At 48.8% G+C, this 13,151-nt stretch overlaps 1 protein-coding gene across 12 annotated transcripts in view; it reads right to left on the bottom strand.

Moving 5' to 3' along the window:
- clasp2 (cytoplasmic linker associated protein 2) overlaps positions 1-12,833 on the bottom strand; it is an 86,795-nt gene extending 73,962 nt beyond the window's left edge. For 6 of the 12 annotated variants that reach the window (XM_064983259.1, XM_064983260.1, XM_064983262.1 and 3 more), the window contains exons 1-3: positions 11,921-12,832; positions 4,982-5,060; positions 2,593-2,696 (exon numbers count right to left, since the gene is read on the bottom strand). In XM_064983259.1, coding sequence (XP_064839331.1) covers positions 2,593-2,696; positions 4,982-5,060; positions 11,921-12,118 — 381 coding nt within the window. In that variant the 5' untranslated portion in view covers positions 12,119-12,832. Of the gene's footprint in view, positions 1-2,592; positions 2,697-4,981; positions 5,061-11,920 lie in introns of all 12 variants that reach the window. The other 6 variants (XM_064983265.1, XM_064983268.1, XM_064983267.1 and 3 more) reach the window with 3 other exon arrangements.
- Between the last annotated feature and the right edge of the window lie 318 nt (positions 12,834-13,151).

Raw genomic sequence — 13,151 nt, 5'->3', positions numbered from 1 at the left:
ATGACGTGCGTGTCTCACCATAGGCGATGCTGTGTGTGTATGACGTGCGTGTCTCACCATAGGCGATGCTGTGTGTATATGACGTGCTTGTCTCACCATAGGCGATGCTGTGTGTGTATGACGTGCGTGTCTCACCATAGGCGATGCTGTGTGTGTGTATGACGTGCGTGTCTCACCATAGGCGATGCTGTGTGTGTGTATGACGTGCGTGTCTCACCATAGGCGATGCTGTGTGTATATGACGTGCTTGTCTCACCATAGGCGATGCTGTGTGTGTATATGACGTGCGTGTCTCACCATAGGCGATGCTGTGTGTATATGACGTGCTTGTCTCACCATAGGCGATGCTGTGTGTGTATATGACGTGCTTGTCTCACCATAGGCGATGCTGTGTCTGTATATGACGTGCGTCTCACCATAGGCGATGCTGTGTGTATATGACGTGCTTGTCTCACCATAGGCGATGCTGTGTGTGTATATGACGTGCTTGTCTCACCATAGGCGATGCTGTGTGTATATGACGTGCTTGTCTCACCATAGGCGATGCTGTGTGTATATGACGTGCTGGTCTCACCATAGGCGATGCTGTGTGTGTATATGACGTGCTGGTCTCACCATAGGCGATGTTGTGTGTATATGACGTGCTGGTCTCACCATAGGCGATGCTGTGTGTGTATATGACGTGCGTGTCTCACCATAGGCGATGCTGTGTGTGTATATGACGTGCTGTGTCTCACCATAGGCGATGCTGTGTGTATGTATGACGTGCGTGTCTCACCATAGGCGATGCTGTGTGTATATGACGTGCTGGTCTCACCATAGGCGATGCTGTGTGTATATATGACGTGCTGTCTCACCATAGGCGATGCTGTGTGTATATGACGTGCGTGTCTCACCATAGGCGATGCTGTGTGTATATGACGTGCTTGTCTCACCATAGGCGATGCTGTGTGTATATGACGTGCGTGTCTCACCATAGGCGATGCTGTGTGTATATGTCTGTCTCACCATAGGCGATGCTGTGTGTGTATATGACGTGCGTGTCTCACCATAGGCGATGTCTCACCATAGTGTGTGTATATGACGTGCTTGTCTCACCATAGGCGATGCTGTGTGTGTATATGACGTGCTTGTCTCACCATAGGCGATGCTGTGTGTATATGACGTGCTGTGTCTCACCATAGGCGATGCTGTGTGTATATGACGCTGTGTGTATATGCTTGTCTCACCATAGGCGATGCTGTGTGTATATGACGTGCGTGTCTCACCATAGGCGATGCTGTGTGTGTATATGACGTGCTTGTCTCACCATAGGCGATGCTGTGTGTATATGACGTGCGTGTCTCATCATAGGCGATGCTGTGTGTATATGACGTGCTTGTCTCACCATAGGCGATGCTGTGTGTATATGACGTGCGTGTCTCACCATAGGCGATGCTGTGTGTGTATATGACGTGCTTGTCTCACCATAGGCGATGCTGTGTGTATATGACGTGCGTGTCTCACCATAGGCGATGCTGTGTGTATATGACGTGCTTGTCTCACCATAGGCGATGCTGTGTGTATATGACGTGCTTGTCTCACCATAGGCGATGCTGTGTGTATATGACGTGCTTGTCTCACCATAGGCGATGCTGTGTGTATATGACGTGCTTGTCTCACCATAGGCGATGCTGTGTGTATATGACGTGCTTGTCTCACCATAGGCGATGCTGTGTGTATATGACGTGCGTGTCTCACCATAGGCGATGCTGTGTGTATATGACGTGCTTGTCTCACCATAGGCGATGCTGTGTGTATATATATGTCTCACGGCGATGCTGTGTGTATATGACTCACCATAGGCGATGCTGTGTGTATATGACGTGCTTGTCTCACCATAGGCGATGCTGTGTGTATATGACGTGCTTGTCTCACCATAGGCGATGCTGTGTGTGTATATGACGTGCTTGTCTCACCATAGGCGATGCTGTGTGTGTATATGACGTGCTTGTCTCACCATAGGCGATGCTGTGTGTATATGACGTGCTTGTCTCACCATAGGCGATGCTGTGTGTATATGACGTGCGTCTCACCATAGGCGATGCTGTGTGTATATGACGAGCTTGTCTCACCATAGGCGATGTTGTGTGTGAATATGACGTGCTTGTCTCACCATAGGCGATGCTGTGTGTATATGACGTGCTTGTCTCACCATAGGCGATGCTGTGTGTGTATATGACGTGCGTGTCTCACCATAGGCGATGCTGTGTGTATATGACGTGCTTGTCTCACCATAGGCGATGTTGTGTGTGAATATGACGTGCTTGTCTCACCATAGGCGATGCTGTGTGTATATGACGTGCTTGTCTCACCATAGGCGATGCTGTGTGTGTATATGACGTGCGTGTCTCACCATAGGCGATGCTGTGTGTATATGACGTGCGTGTCTCACCATAGGCGATGCTGTGTGTATATGACGTGCGTGTCTCACCATAGGCGATGCTGTGTGTATATATGACGTGCTGGTCTCACCATAGGCGATGCTGTGTGTATATGACGTGCTGGTCTCACCATAGGCGATGCTGTGTGTATATGACGTGCTTGTCTCACCATAGGCGATGCTGTGACTTCCATACAGCGGAGGATGACCGTCTGACTCTGTTCTCTGACCTGGTCCTTACTGTCCCCCAACCGGTCCACTAACGCAGGGACCACTGTGGAGAGATGTCAGCACATAATACATAACCATGTACCCTTTATTATGTACATTAAATCACACACACAAACCTTAGTGCCCCCTAGTGGACTTGTTTAAGAAAACATAAAAAATGTCACAAATCACAGGTCAATCACACACAGTCTTACTCACACAGAGACAATCAAATGGCATATTTGAAAACTTGACTTGAATCCATAATGAAACATTGCAGGTACAGAGGCTACTAGACAGACTTAATTAGACAGTGGGTCTCTATGGGACAGGGTTACTGTCGAGTTCACACAGTTGTCTGCTAGCAGAGAGACAGAGAGGAAACAGAGTTTGGACCAGACAGACAGAGAGGAAACCGAGTTTGGACCAGACAGACAGAGAGGAAACAGAGTTTGGACCAGATGGAGTTGAGATTTTCCTTAGAGGCACTAGTTTCTCTGTTACTGTTTTATGCAATCCTCAGACTCCCCCATTGAACCTCAAACACACGCGCGCACACACACACACACAAACCGAGGGCGAGGAAGGTTGCTCTAGGATGACATCACCATGTCACTCCCCCGCTGATGTTTTTTGGGAGGAATGCCTCTGTGTGTGTGAGTGCGTGTGTGTGGGGTGGGTTGTTGCTCCCACAGCTGGTTTCATAAGCAACAGGGGTATAATACGAGTCCAGCACACAGCGTCAGGGGGCATCGTCGCCGAGACGGACACACGTCATCGTCTGATGTTAGCATCAAACACACACATACTGAATATATGTGGGAGTTCAATGTGGTATTCACCAAAAACCTCATCTCTTCATTCATTGTCATTTTAGCTCTTTAAACTGTTGCATTAGAGGACTGAGGTTTCACTTCTTCTGAACACTGGACACACACTCCTCACAATGCTGGACAAGATGGCCACAGCCCATCATCAACGAGAGACAGGAGAGAGGAACAGAAATACACAACACACAGCGAGTGGGGAGTGAGTCAGTTCTGTGTAGATCACTAATGTCCCTCATTAATCACGATGATCTCATCTCACTCTCCTCTGTGTTTGTAGAGAGAGGGCTAGAGCCAGAGGATGATAGAGCCAGAGGATGATAGAGCCAGAGGACGATAGAGCCAGAGGGCTAGAGGACAATAGAGCCAGAGGGCTAAAGCCAGAGGGCCAGAGGACGATAGAGCCAGAGGACTAGAGCCAGAGGGCTAAAGCCAGAGGGCCAGAGGACGATAGAGCCAGAGGACGATAGAGCCAGAGGACGATAGAGCCAGAGGGCGATAGAGCCAGAGGACGATAGAGCCAGAGGACGATAGAGCCAGAGGACGATAGAGCCAGAGGGCTAGAGGACGATAGAGCCAGAGGGCTAAAGCCAGAGGGCCAGAGGACGATAGAGCCAGAGGGCTAAAGCCAGAGGGCTATAGAGCCAGAGAGGACGATAGAGCCAGAGGACGATAGAGCCAGAGGGCTACGATAGAGCCAGAGGGCTAGAGGACGATAGAGCCAGAGGGCTACGAGGGCTAAAGCCAGAGCCAGAGGGCTAGAGGACGATAGAGCCAGAGGGCTAAAGCCAGAGGGCCAGAGGACGATAGAGCCAGAGGGCTAAAGCCAGAGGGCTAAAGCCAGAGGGCCAGAGGACGATAGAGCCAGAGGACGATAGAGCCAGAGGACGATAGAGCCAGAGGACGATAGAGCCAGAGGGCTAGAGGACAATAGAGCCAGAGGGCTAGAGGACGATAGAGCCAGAGGGCTAAAGCCAGAGGGCTAAAGCCAGAGGACGATAGAGCCAGAGGACGATAGAGCTTGTCTAGAGGATATTTTTGCCCTGAACGCCAAGAGAGTTATTAGACTAAACTTTTCCATTAAGGACATTACACACACACACACACACACACACACACCACAGAGAGGAGAGGAGTGTTTTCAGTTGGGTTCAGGCAAAGTCACAGAGGGTCGTATTCTCTTTGGAGTCTGACAGCCTGTCTCCTCCTAGAGCTAGACTGTGAGTGTGTATGTGGCCAGCCTGGGTGACAATGACAACTGGTGGCACCTGCGGCAGTGGTCTGACAGGACAGAGTTATATAAGTACACCACACACACACCAAAGCCAGATACAGGAGTATTCCATGAGGGCTGTAGGGTGTGTGTGTGTGTGTGTGTGTGTGTGTAAAGGGGTTAGATGGGTTGGTCCTACAGTAAGCCAGACGATGTGCAGCCTAAATACAGAAAAGAGGATGAATCAGGGGAGAGAAAGAGTGATAGAAACAGAAAGAGAGAAGAGGTAGAGGAATGTAAGCATCTCACCTGTTCCCAGGTATCCTCTGAAGCGCTCCCCCAAGCGATCGACAAACGCCCCAGCAATGTCTATCCCCAACAACGCCACCTACAGGACAAACACAATACTGTCAACACAGGGTGACACACAGACAGACACCCCCCCAACACACACAGTATCAAAGTTAGAGTTCTGTCTCTCTCTGTAGTCTAGTTTTCCAGTGTGTGTGTGTGTGTGTGTGTGTGTGTGTGTGTGTGAGAGAGAGAGAGATTAGGATCTGATCTCATGCAGAGGGAGCTGTGTGTCTGGAATGCTTATGTTGGCAGACCACGATGGAAGCACAACATTCCAGAGAAAATCTGTAAAAATATTCCCCCTCTCCCAGAGAGAGAGATCCTGACTGCTGTTATTCACTATTTTAGTCAAACAGATTGAGAGGAGCCAGGTAACCACAGACAGAGGGAGCGGTAGAAAGAGGGAGGGAGGTAGGTAGAGCAAAAGGGAGCGGTAGAAAGAGGGAGGTAGGTAGAGCAAAAGGGAGCGGTAGCAAGAGGGAGGTAGGTAGAGCAAAAGGGAGCGGTAGAAAGAGAGAGGTAGGTAGAGCAAAAGGAGCGGTAGAAAGAGGGAGGGAGGTAGGTAGAGCAAAAGGGAGCGGTAGAAAGAGGGAGGTAGGTAGAGCAAAAGGGAGCGGTAGCAAGAGGGAGGTAGGTAGAGCAAAAGGGAGCGGTAGCAAGAGAGAGGTAGGTAGAGCAAAAGGGAGCGGTAGCAAGAGGGAGGTAGGTAGAGCAAAAGGGAGCGGTAGCAAGAGGGAGGTAGGTAGAGCAAAAGGGAGCGGTAGCAAGAGGGAGGTAGGTAGAGCAAAAGGGAGCGGTAGCAAGAGGGAGGTAGGTAGAGCAAAAGGGAGCGGTAGCAAGAGGGAGGTAGGTAGAGCAAAAGGGAGCGGTAGCAAGAGGGAGGTAGGTAGAGCAAAAGGGAGCGGTAGCAAGAGGGAGGTAAGTAGAGCAAAAGGGAGCGGTAGCAAGAGGGAGGTAGGTAGAGCAAAAGGGAGCGGTAGCAAGAGGGAGGTAGGTAGAGCAAAAGGGAGCGGTAGCAAGAGGGAGGTAGGTAGAGCAAAAGGGAGCGGTAGCAAGAGGGAGGTAGGTAGAGCAAAAGGGAGCGGTAGCAAGAGGGAGGTAGGTAGAGCAAAAGGGAGCGGTAGCAAGAGGGAGGTAGGTAGAGCAAAAGGGAGCGGTAGCAAGAGGGAGGTAGGTAGAGAAAGGGAGCGGTAGAAAGAGGGAGGTAGGTAGAGAAAAGGGAGCGCTAGAAAGAGGGAGGTAAGTAGAGCAAAAGGGAGCGGTAGCAAGAGGGAGGTAGGTAGAGCAAAAGGGAGCGGTAGCAAGAGGGAGGTAGGTAGAGCAAAAGGGAGCGGTAGAACGAGGGAGGTAGGTAGAGCAAAAGGGAGCGGTAGAACGAGGGAGGTAGGTAGAGCAAAAGGGAGCGGTAGAAAGAGGGAGGTAGGTAGAGAAAAAGGGAGGTAGGTAGAGAAAAAGGGAGCGGTAGAAAGAGGGAGGTAGGTAGAGAAAAAGGGAGGTTGGTAGAGAAAAAGGGAGCGGTAGAAAGAGGGAGGTAGGTAGAGAAAAAGGGAGCGGTAGAAAGAGGGAGGTAGGTAGAGAAAAAGGGAGTGGTAGAAAGAGGGAGGTAGGTAGAGAAAAGGGGAGCGGTAGAAAGAGGGAGGTAGGTAGAGAAAAGGGGAGCAGTAAAAAGAGGTAGAGAAAAAGGGAGCAGTAAAAAGAGGGAGGTAAAGAAAAAGGGAGAGGTAGAAAGAGGGAGGTAGAGAAAAAGGGAGCAGTAGAAAGAGGGAGGTAGGTAGAGCAAAAGGGAGCGGTAGAACGAGGGAGGTAGGTAGAGCAAAAGGGAGCGGTAGAAAGAGGGAGGTAGGTAGAGAAAAAGGGAGCGGTAGAAAGAGGGAGGTAGGTAGAGAAAAAGGGAGCGGTAGAAAGAGGGAGGTAGGTAGAGAAAAGGGGAGCGGTAGAAAGAGGGAGGTAGGTAGAGAAAAAGGGAGCAGTAAAAAGAGGTAGAGAAAAAGGGAGCAGTAAAAAGAGGGAGGTTGGTAGAGAAAAAGGGAGCGGTAGAAAGAGGGAGGTTGGTAGAGAAAAAGGGAGCGGTAGAAAGAGGGAGGTAGGTAGAGAAAAAGGGAGCGGTAGAAAGAGGGAGGTAGGTAGAGAAAAAGGGAGCGGTAGAAAGAGGGAGGTAGGTAGAGAAAAGGGGAGCGGTAGAAAGAGGGAGGTAGGTAGAGAAAAGGGGAGCGGTAGAAAGAGGGAGGTAGGTAGAGAAAAAGGGAGCAGTAAAAAGAGGTAGAGAAAAAGGGAGCAGTAAAAAGAGGGAGGTAAAGAAAAAGGGAGAGGTAGAAAGAGGGAGGTAGAGAAAAAGGGAGCAGTAGAAAGAGGGAGGTAGAGAAAAAGGGAGCAGTAGAAAGAGGGAGGGAGAGAAAAGGGGAGAGAGAAAGAGGGAGAGAGAGAAAAAGGGAGCGGTAGAAAGAGGGAGTTCTATCGTATGTCTCAGATTATGCTCTTGTGGAGTATTGAGACCAAAGGCGTCATGACATCATATGTTGGACCAGGTCCAGAGGTCTGAGGAGGAGGAGGACAGAGAAGATGGCTGCTTACAAGACAGAGGACACACCGAGAGAGAGGGATGAGAGGAGGCAAGGCAAAGGAGGCAAATAAAGGAGAAAACAGAAAGCAGAATAGAGGGAAGGGAGGACAGAAGAGAGGGCAGAGAAGAGAGACGACAGAGGAGAGACGACAGAGAAAGGAGGACAGAAGAGAGAGATAAGAGAAGACAGGGAAGAGAGAAGGAGAAAGAGAAGAGAAGATAGGGAAGAGAGGACCGAAGAGGAAAGGAAGGAGTGAGGAGAGAAGGAAGAGAGTAGGGAGGACAGAGGAGAGAGAGAGAAGGGAGGATAGTAGGGAGGACAGAGAGAGAGAAGAGAGGATAGTAGTGAGGACAGAGGAGAGAGAGAAGAGAGAAGGGAGGAGAGTAGGGAGGAGAGAGAAGGGAGGAGAGTAGGGAGGACAGAGGAGAGAGAGAAGAGAGAGAAGGGAGGAGAGTAGGGAGAACAGAGGAGAGAGAGAAGAGAGAGAAGGGAGGAGAGTAGGGAGGACAGAGAAGAGAGAACAGAAGAGAGTAGGGAGGACAGAGGAGAGTGAAAAGAAGAAGACAGGGTAGAGAGAAGGAGAGAGAAGAGGGGACAAAGGAGACAGAAGAGAAGGAAGAGAAGACAGAAGAGAGGAAAGGAAGAGAAGACAGAAGAGAGGAAAGGAAGAGGTGAGAAGAAAGGAGAGAGTAGGGAGGACAGAGGAGAGCGTAGGGAGGACAGAGGAGAGAGAAGGGAGGACAGAGGAGAGAGAAGGGAGGACAGAGGAGAGAGAAGGGAGGACAGAGGAGAGAGAAGGGAGGACAGAGGAGAGAGAAGGGAGGACAGAAGAGAGAGTAGGGAGGACAGAAGAGAGAGTAGGGAGGACAGAAGAGAGAGTAGGGAGGACAGAAGAGAGAGTAGGGAGGACAGAGAAGAGAGAACAGAAGAGAGAACAGAAGAGAGAGTAGGGAGGACAGAGAAGAGAGAACAGAAGAGAGAGTAGGGAGGACAGAGAAGAGAGAACAGGAGAGTAGGGAGGACAGAGAAGAGAGAACAGAAGAGAGAGTAGGGAGGACAGAGGAGAGCGAAAAGAAGAAGACAGGGAAGAGAGAAGGAGAGAGAAGAGAGGACAAAGGAGACAGAAGAGAAGGAAGAGAAGACAGAAGAGAGGAAAGGAAGAGGTGAGAAGAAAGGAGAGAGTAGGGAGGACAGAGGAGAGAAGGGAGGACAGAGGAGAGAAGAGAGGACAGAAGAGAAGACAGATGAGAGGACAAAGGACAGAGAGAAGACACCCCCTCCCTCCCAGCCATATGGCAGCTCCACTGGAGGGGTTGAGAGCGATTGAGGGGGCTGTGTATGTGTGTGAGTTTACCTGGGGGTGACAGTGGGGGAAGTCAGCAGGCTAGCTGAGCAGTGAACACACTCACTGTGACTAGAGGGAGGAAGAGGAGGGGAAGAGAGGACCATATGTCCACTCAGGTATTGTCAGGCCCCTCTGATACTAACACACTGAAAACAACACACCAAACCTCAGCTGTCAGCCTGTGTTCACGACTCACTGTGCATGTTGTCTGGCTGGTAGAGACCTCGCAGAAACACACAATAAAGATGAAGTAGCATCTTTACCAAAACTGCCTGGTCAACTGTCAGACCAGCCGTCCCAAACAGAAGTAAAGCCTGGCCTCCATCTGAGAAGGGGAATCCCTGTCTGACCATGTTCAGAGGACTGGGATCTGATAATGGGAGAATCTCAACTGCACACTCCTCCCGTTCTCTCTCTCTTTAAACCCACTGAGGAGAAGGTCACAGGGAGGGACCGCTGACCTTCACCTCCAATGGGTTTTGAGAAGGAGGCGATGGGACACCAGGAGTATACAGTTGAGATTCTACAATTGTCTGAGACCTAAACACTATCCCAAGCTTTAGCTCAGCAGGGTAAGTTTAGTAGAGTGCAGTTAACCTGGGATCAAACCCAGTGGATCAGCAGCTCTAAAACATTCAGAGAGCGAAGGCAGTCTGCAATATTAATGTGGCTGCTGTGGAGTGTGTGTGTTGCAGAGGGAATGGCCTTACTGTTATGTCAATGAGCATAAGGAGAATTTGCTGCAGTGTGTTTGAGAGAGAGGAAGAGGGAGAAGAGAGAGGGATATATTTAGTCCATAAATAAAAGAGGAACCAGCAAAATTGTCTCTACCTTCTTGCACTTTGTGCTGTTGTCTGTACCATGTTTTGTGCTGTTGTCTGTACCATGTTTTGTGCTGCTGCCATGTTGTTGTCATGTGTTGCTGCCATGCTGTTGTTGTCTTTAGGTCTCTATGTAGTGTTGTCTCTCTTGTCGTGATGTGTGTGTTTGTCCTAAATTTTTAACCCCGCCCCAGCAGGAGGCCGTCATTATAAATAAAAATGTCTTCTTAACCGACTTAGTTAAATACAAAAAAATGACAACTCTCTTCTGTACAGCAGCTCTCTGAGTGAGTCTCAGTCTGTCTGGGGCTTTACACATCCCGTCTCTGACTCAATCACTCTTGACCTCTCTCCAACCTTTCCTCCTTTCCTACTCTGCATCAAATCTCCCCGTCTCCTGCACTCGCGTTTGCTATTCCTGAATCCCAATCCTATCTGCAGTCTCAATCTCAGTCTCTCTGTCCTCTGTCCTCCCTCCATCTAGCTCATCTGGGCTGACTCAGCATCTTCACAGCAGCCAGCACCTCCCCTTTTCTGCTATCAGCCAATTAGGATCTCTAATTTGAAGAGAAGGATAAAATCATGATGAATAAAAAATATATAAGGACAGGTGGGACCTGATTCTAGATGTGATCCTTTGAGATGCTGTGTGAATATAGACATGTACTGTAAACACTGAAGGAGCTCGCAAGAGGATAGGGAGTTCAGTTGTAATTGGACCAGGCTCATATAACTAACTCAATCACACCCTGGTCAAAGTGATTATCCTGCTGATGTCACATTCTGTGTTTCTGTCAAACTATGTCATCCTATTATAATAATATATAACCCTAAGGGAAATAATACGATATTTTGAGCTGATTTCAGTTTTATTTCACTGAATCCTCTGGAAAGTCTAGTGACCTTTTTCATTGCAGCCCGGTCCAACCTGAGACTTTCCATGGGCTTAAACTCTGGTGTTATACCAGGGAAGGCCATCTATACTGAACTAGTTTCACCTCCAGTTGAATGTAACAAACATCACCTTCTGTGTCTGCTGCATTCATTCCATGGTTCAGACATAACTGTCTGGGTTTAGGAGATAACTTAGCAAAGAAAACAAGGGCCACATTCCAGCATTTTCCACAGATACCAATTGACATACTGAGCCAGTTCGTTTTGCATGGACCGGTGTTCCGGGTGAGTGGAGATCTAATTTAAGGACCAATGGAAAGGTCTAAAACGTTCAAGCTCCACCACCCGGGTCAGTGGGCCATGCAAAACGAACTCGCTAATTGACACTCACAATGGGTGCCCTGACCCCTCCCCCATCTTCTGCTCTCGTCTGGGTGCTCCTCTGACAATGGGGTCCTCCTCTAAGCACACACACACAGCCCACTAATAGCCGTCTGTCTGGGCTAGGAAAACAACCAAAAACTGAAGGATCTCGAACTCAATCCCATCACATTGAGAGTCACAAGATAACATACCACTTGTATTAAATGTATTAGTACTAGATTATTCGCTGTTTATTCTAGCTAACTGGCTGAACAAGCGTGGATGATTAGCAGTTAGCTAGCGTCGGCTATCATTTAAGAAAATGTTACCCTTTTAAACTGCAGGCCTAGTTTGGAGGACATTAGTGGGCTGTTTGAATCAGATCAGCTCAATTTGGTACAATTACAGCTCAAAATACAGGTAACTCACAAAATAAAGGAAACACTTGAGAAAATGAGGGATACAAATTATATTGAAAGCAGGTGATTTCCTGCGCGCCTCAGTCAACGAAACACCAAATGATGGAACTGATCGTGGAAGACTGGAGTCGCATCGCTCCAACAGAGTTCCAGACACTTGTAGAATCTTTGTCCAGGCGGCTCTTGGTGGCCCAACGCCCCTATAGACATCACGTTGGCGTTTCCTTTATCTAGTCAGTTACCTGTATCTGTTACAGCGAGACGGCGGGGACAGTTCGTTATCCAATGAGTACCTTCTTTCTCGCTTCCTAGCTAGCTATTGTCCCCACACTGATCATCACCCCTGGCTAGGCATCCCTACAGTATTCCCTGTCGACATCCTATCACCACAAACATTTCTCTCAAAGTAACTAGTTAGTCAACAATTACCAAAAACAGGATCGATTGGGGGACAATGGACCTCTGCAAAGTACACCGCAACGTCCCCTCACCTTGTAGTTGCTGGAGTTGACCCATCCCGTCAGCTCATCTACAGTTTTATCCAGCCGTGGTTTGTCTTGCTCCACATCGGTGGACCTCTGCGGGTCGTTCAGGTAGTCGATGAGGTCCTGCCCGACCTGCAGCCTGCGGGTAACGTCTTTCTGCAGGACCTGCTGGTAAAAATAATCCATGTTGTCATGTTCCTCCATTGGGCAAGCAGTGCCGTGTGGCCAGCTCCTTCTGGGACCAGCCGTAGACTACAGGGTGTCCTGGCGGGTTGGGTGTGGAAAAAGGTTCGCTACGGTCGGTGGTCCCTTTCTTCTGAGCGGATGACAGCTGCCTGGACGCTTGGGTGACCGCTATTTTACGTTTGATCAACAACAAAACAAACGCCTGTCAAATTAGCTTGGCTAGCGCAATCACTTTGTCCAAAACACACACTGCTCAACTTTGATTTCAGCGAAGGATAGAGAATATTGCTCTCGGATAACGAGTTAGCAATAACTTTCTAAAAGTTTTGAAAAAGAAGACAAATGTGCAGTAAAACTAACCGGGCCTGTATCAATCCATAACACAATAAAGCTACTAGTAGCTAGGCTAACGAAGTTAGTCACGCACGGTGGCAACACCTAGTGGATAGCGAGATATGTGGAAAGCAACCTTAGCTAAACTAACAGTTAGCTAGTTGGTCACAGGCCTGACGCCTAGTTTCGCTTCATTTATGTATTCCATGAGTTGAAAAACCTCTCCAGGGAGGTGTTGTCGAACCCTTGAAAATAAAGTTGCGCCAAAACTTCGAGAACAGTGTTTCAGCCTTTCTCCCACAGTTCCTGCCTACTTTTAATCCGGGAATAATCGCCCCTGCTAAACTGTCTAGCTAAACCCTCCCCCGCTGAAAGCCAGCGCCAAGCCGGTGACTGCAGTTGACTAGTAGGAGCAGACGACGAAGGGGTCCTTCGCAGGGTTGCCAGGAAGTTTTTTATCCCGCACATTACTCTGTTTACTTTGAAATATTTTTCATATCTCTTTCTTGACACAAAAAATAACTGCTGTATATTTACTTTTGTCTACATGTTGCATGAAAATTATTAATATTTGAAGCTGTTTTCTCAGATGTTCCTTATCATTAAAATGTAAATGTCATACTCAGGTGTAGCCCAATACTGGACTAATGGAGCCTAATGTTAGTTAGTCCAAGGACCTTACATGTTCTGTTTAAAGGGTGAATTGGCCCTGGAAGCC

The sequence above is a fragment of the Oncorhynchus masou genome, chromosome 13 (genome assembly GCF_036934945.1).
Source record: "Oncorhynchus masou masou isolate Uvic2021 chromosome 13, UVic_Omas_1.1, whole genome shotgun sequence".
Lineage (NCBI taxonomy): Eukaryota > Metazoa > Chordata > Actinopteri > Salmoniformes > Salmonidae > Oncorhynchus > Oncorhynchus masou.
The sequence above is the reverse complement of the archived record's forward strand: the minus strand, read 5'-3'. Positions and strand labels throughout refer to the sequence as shown.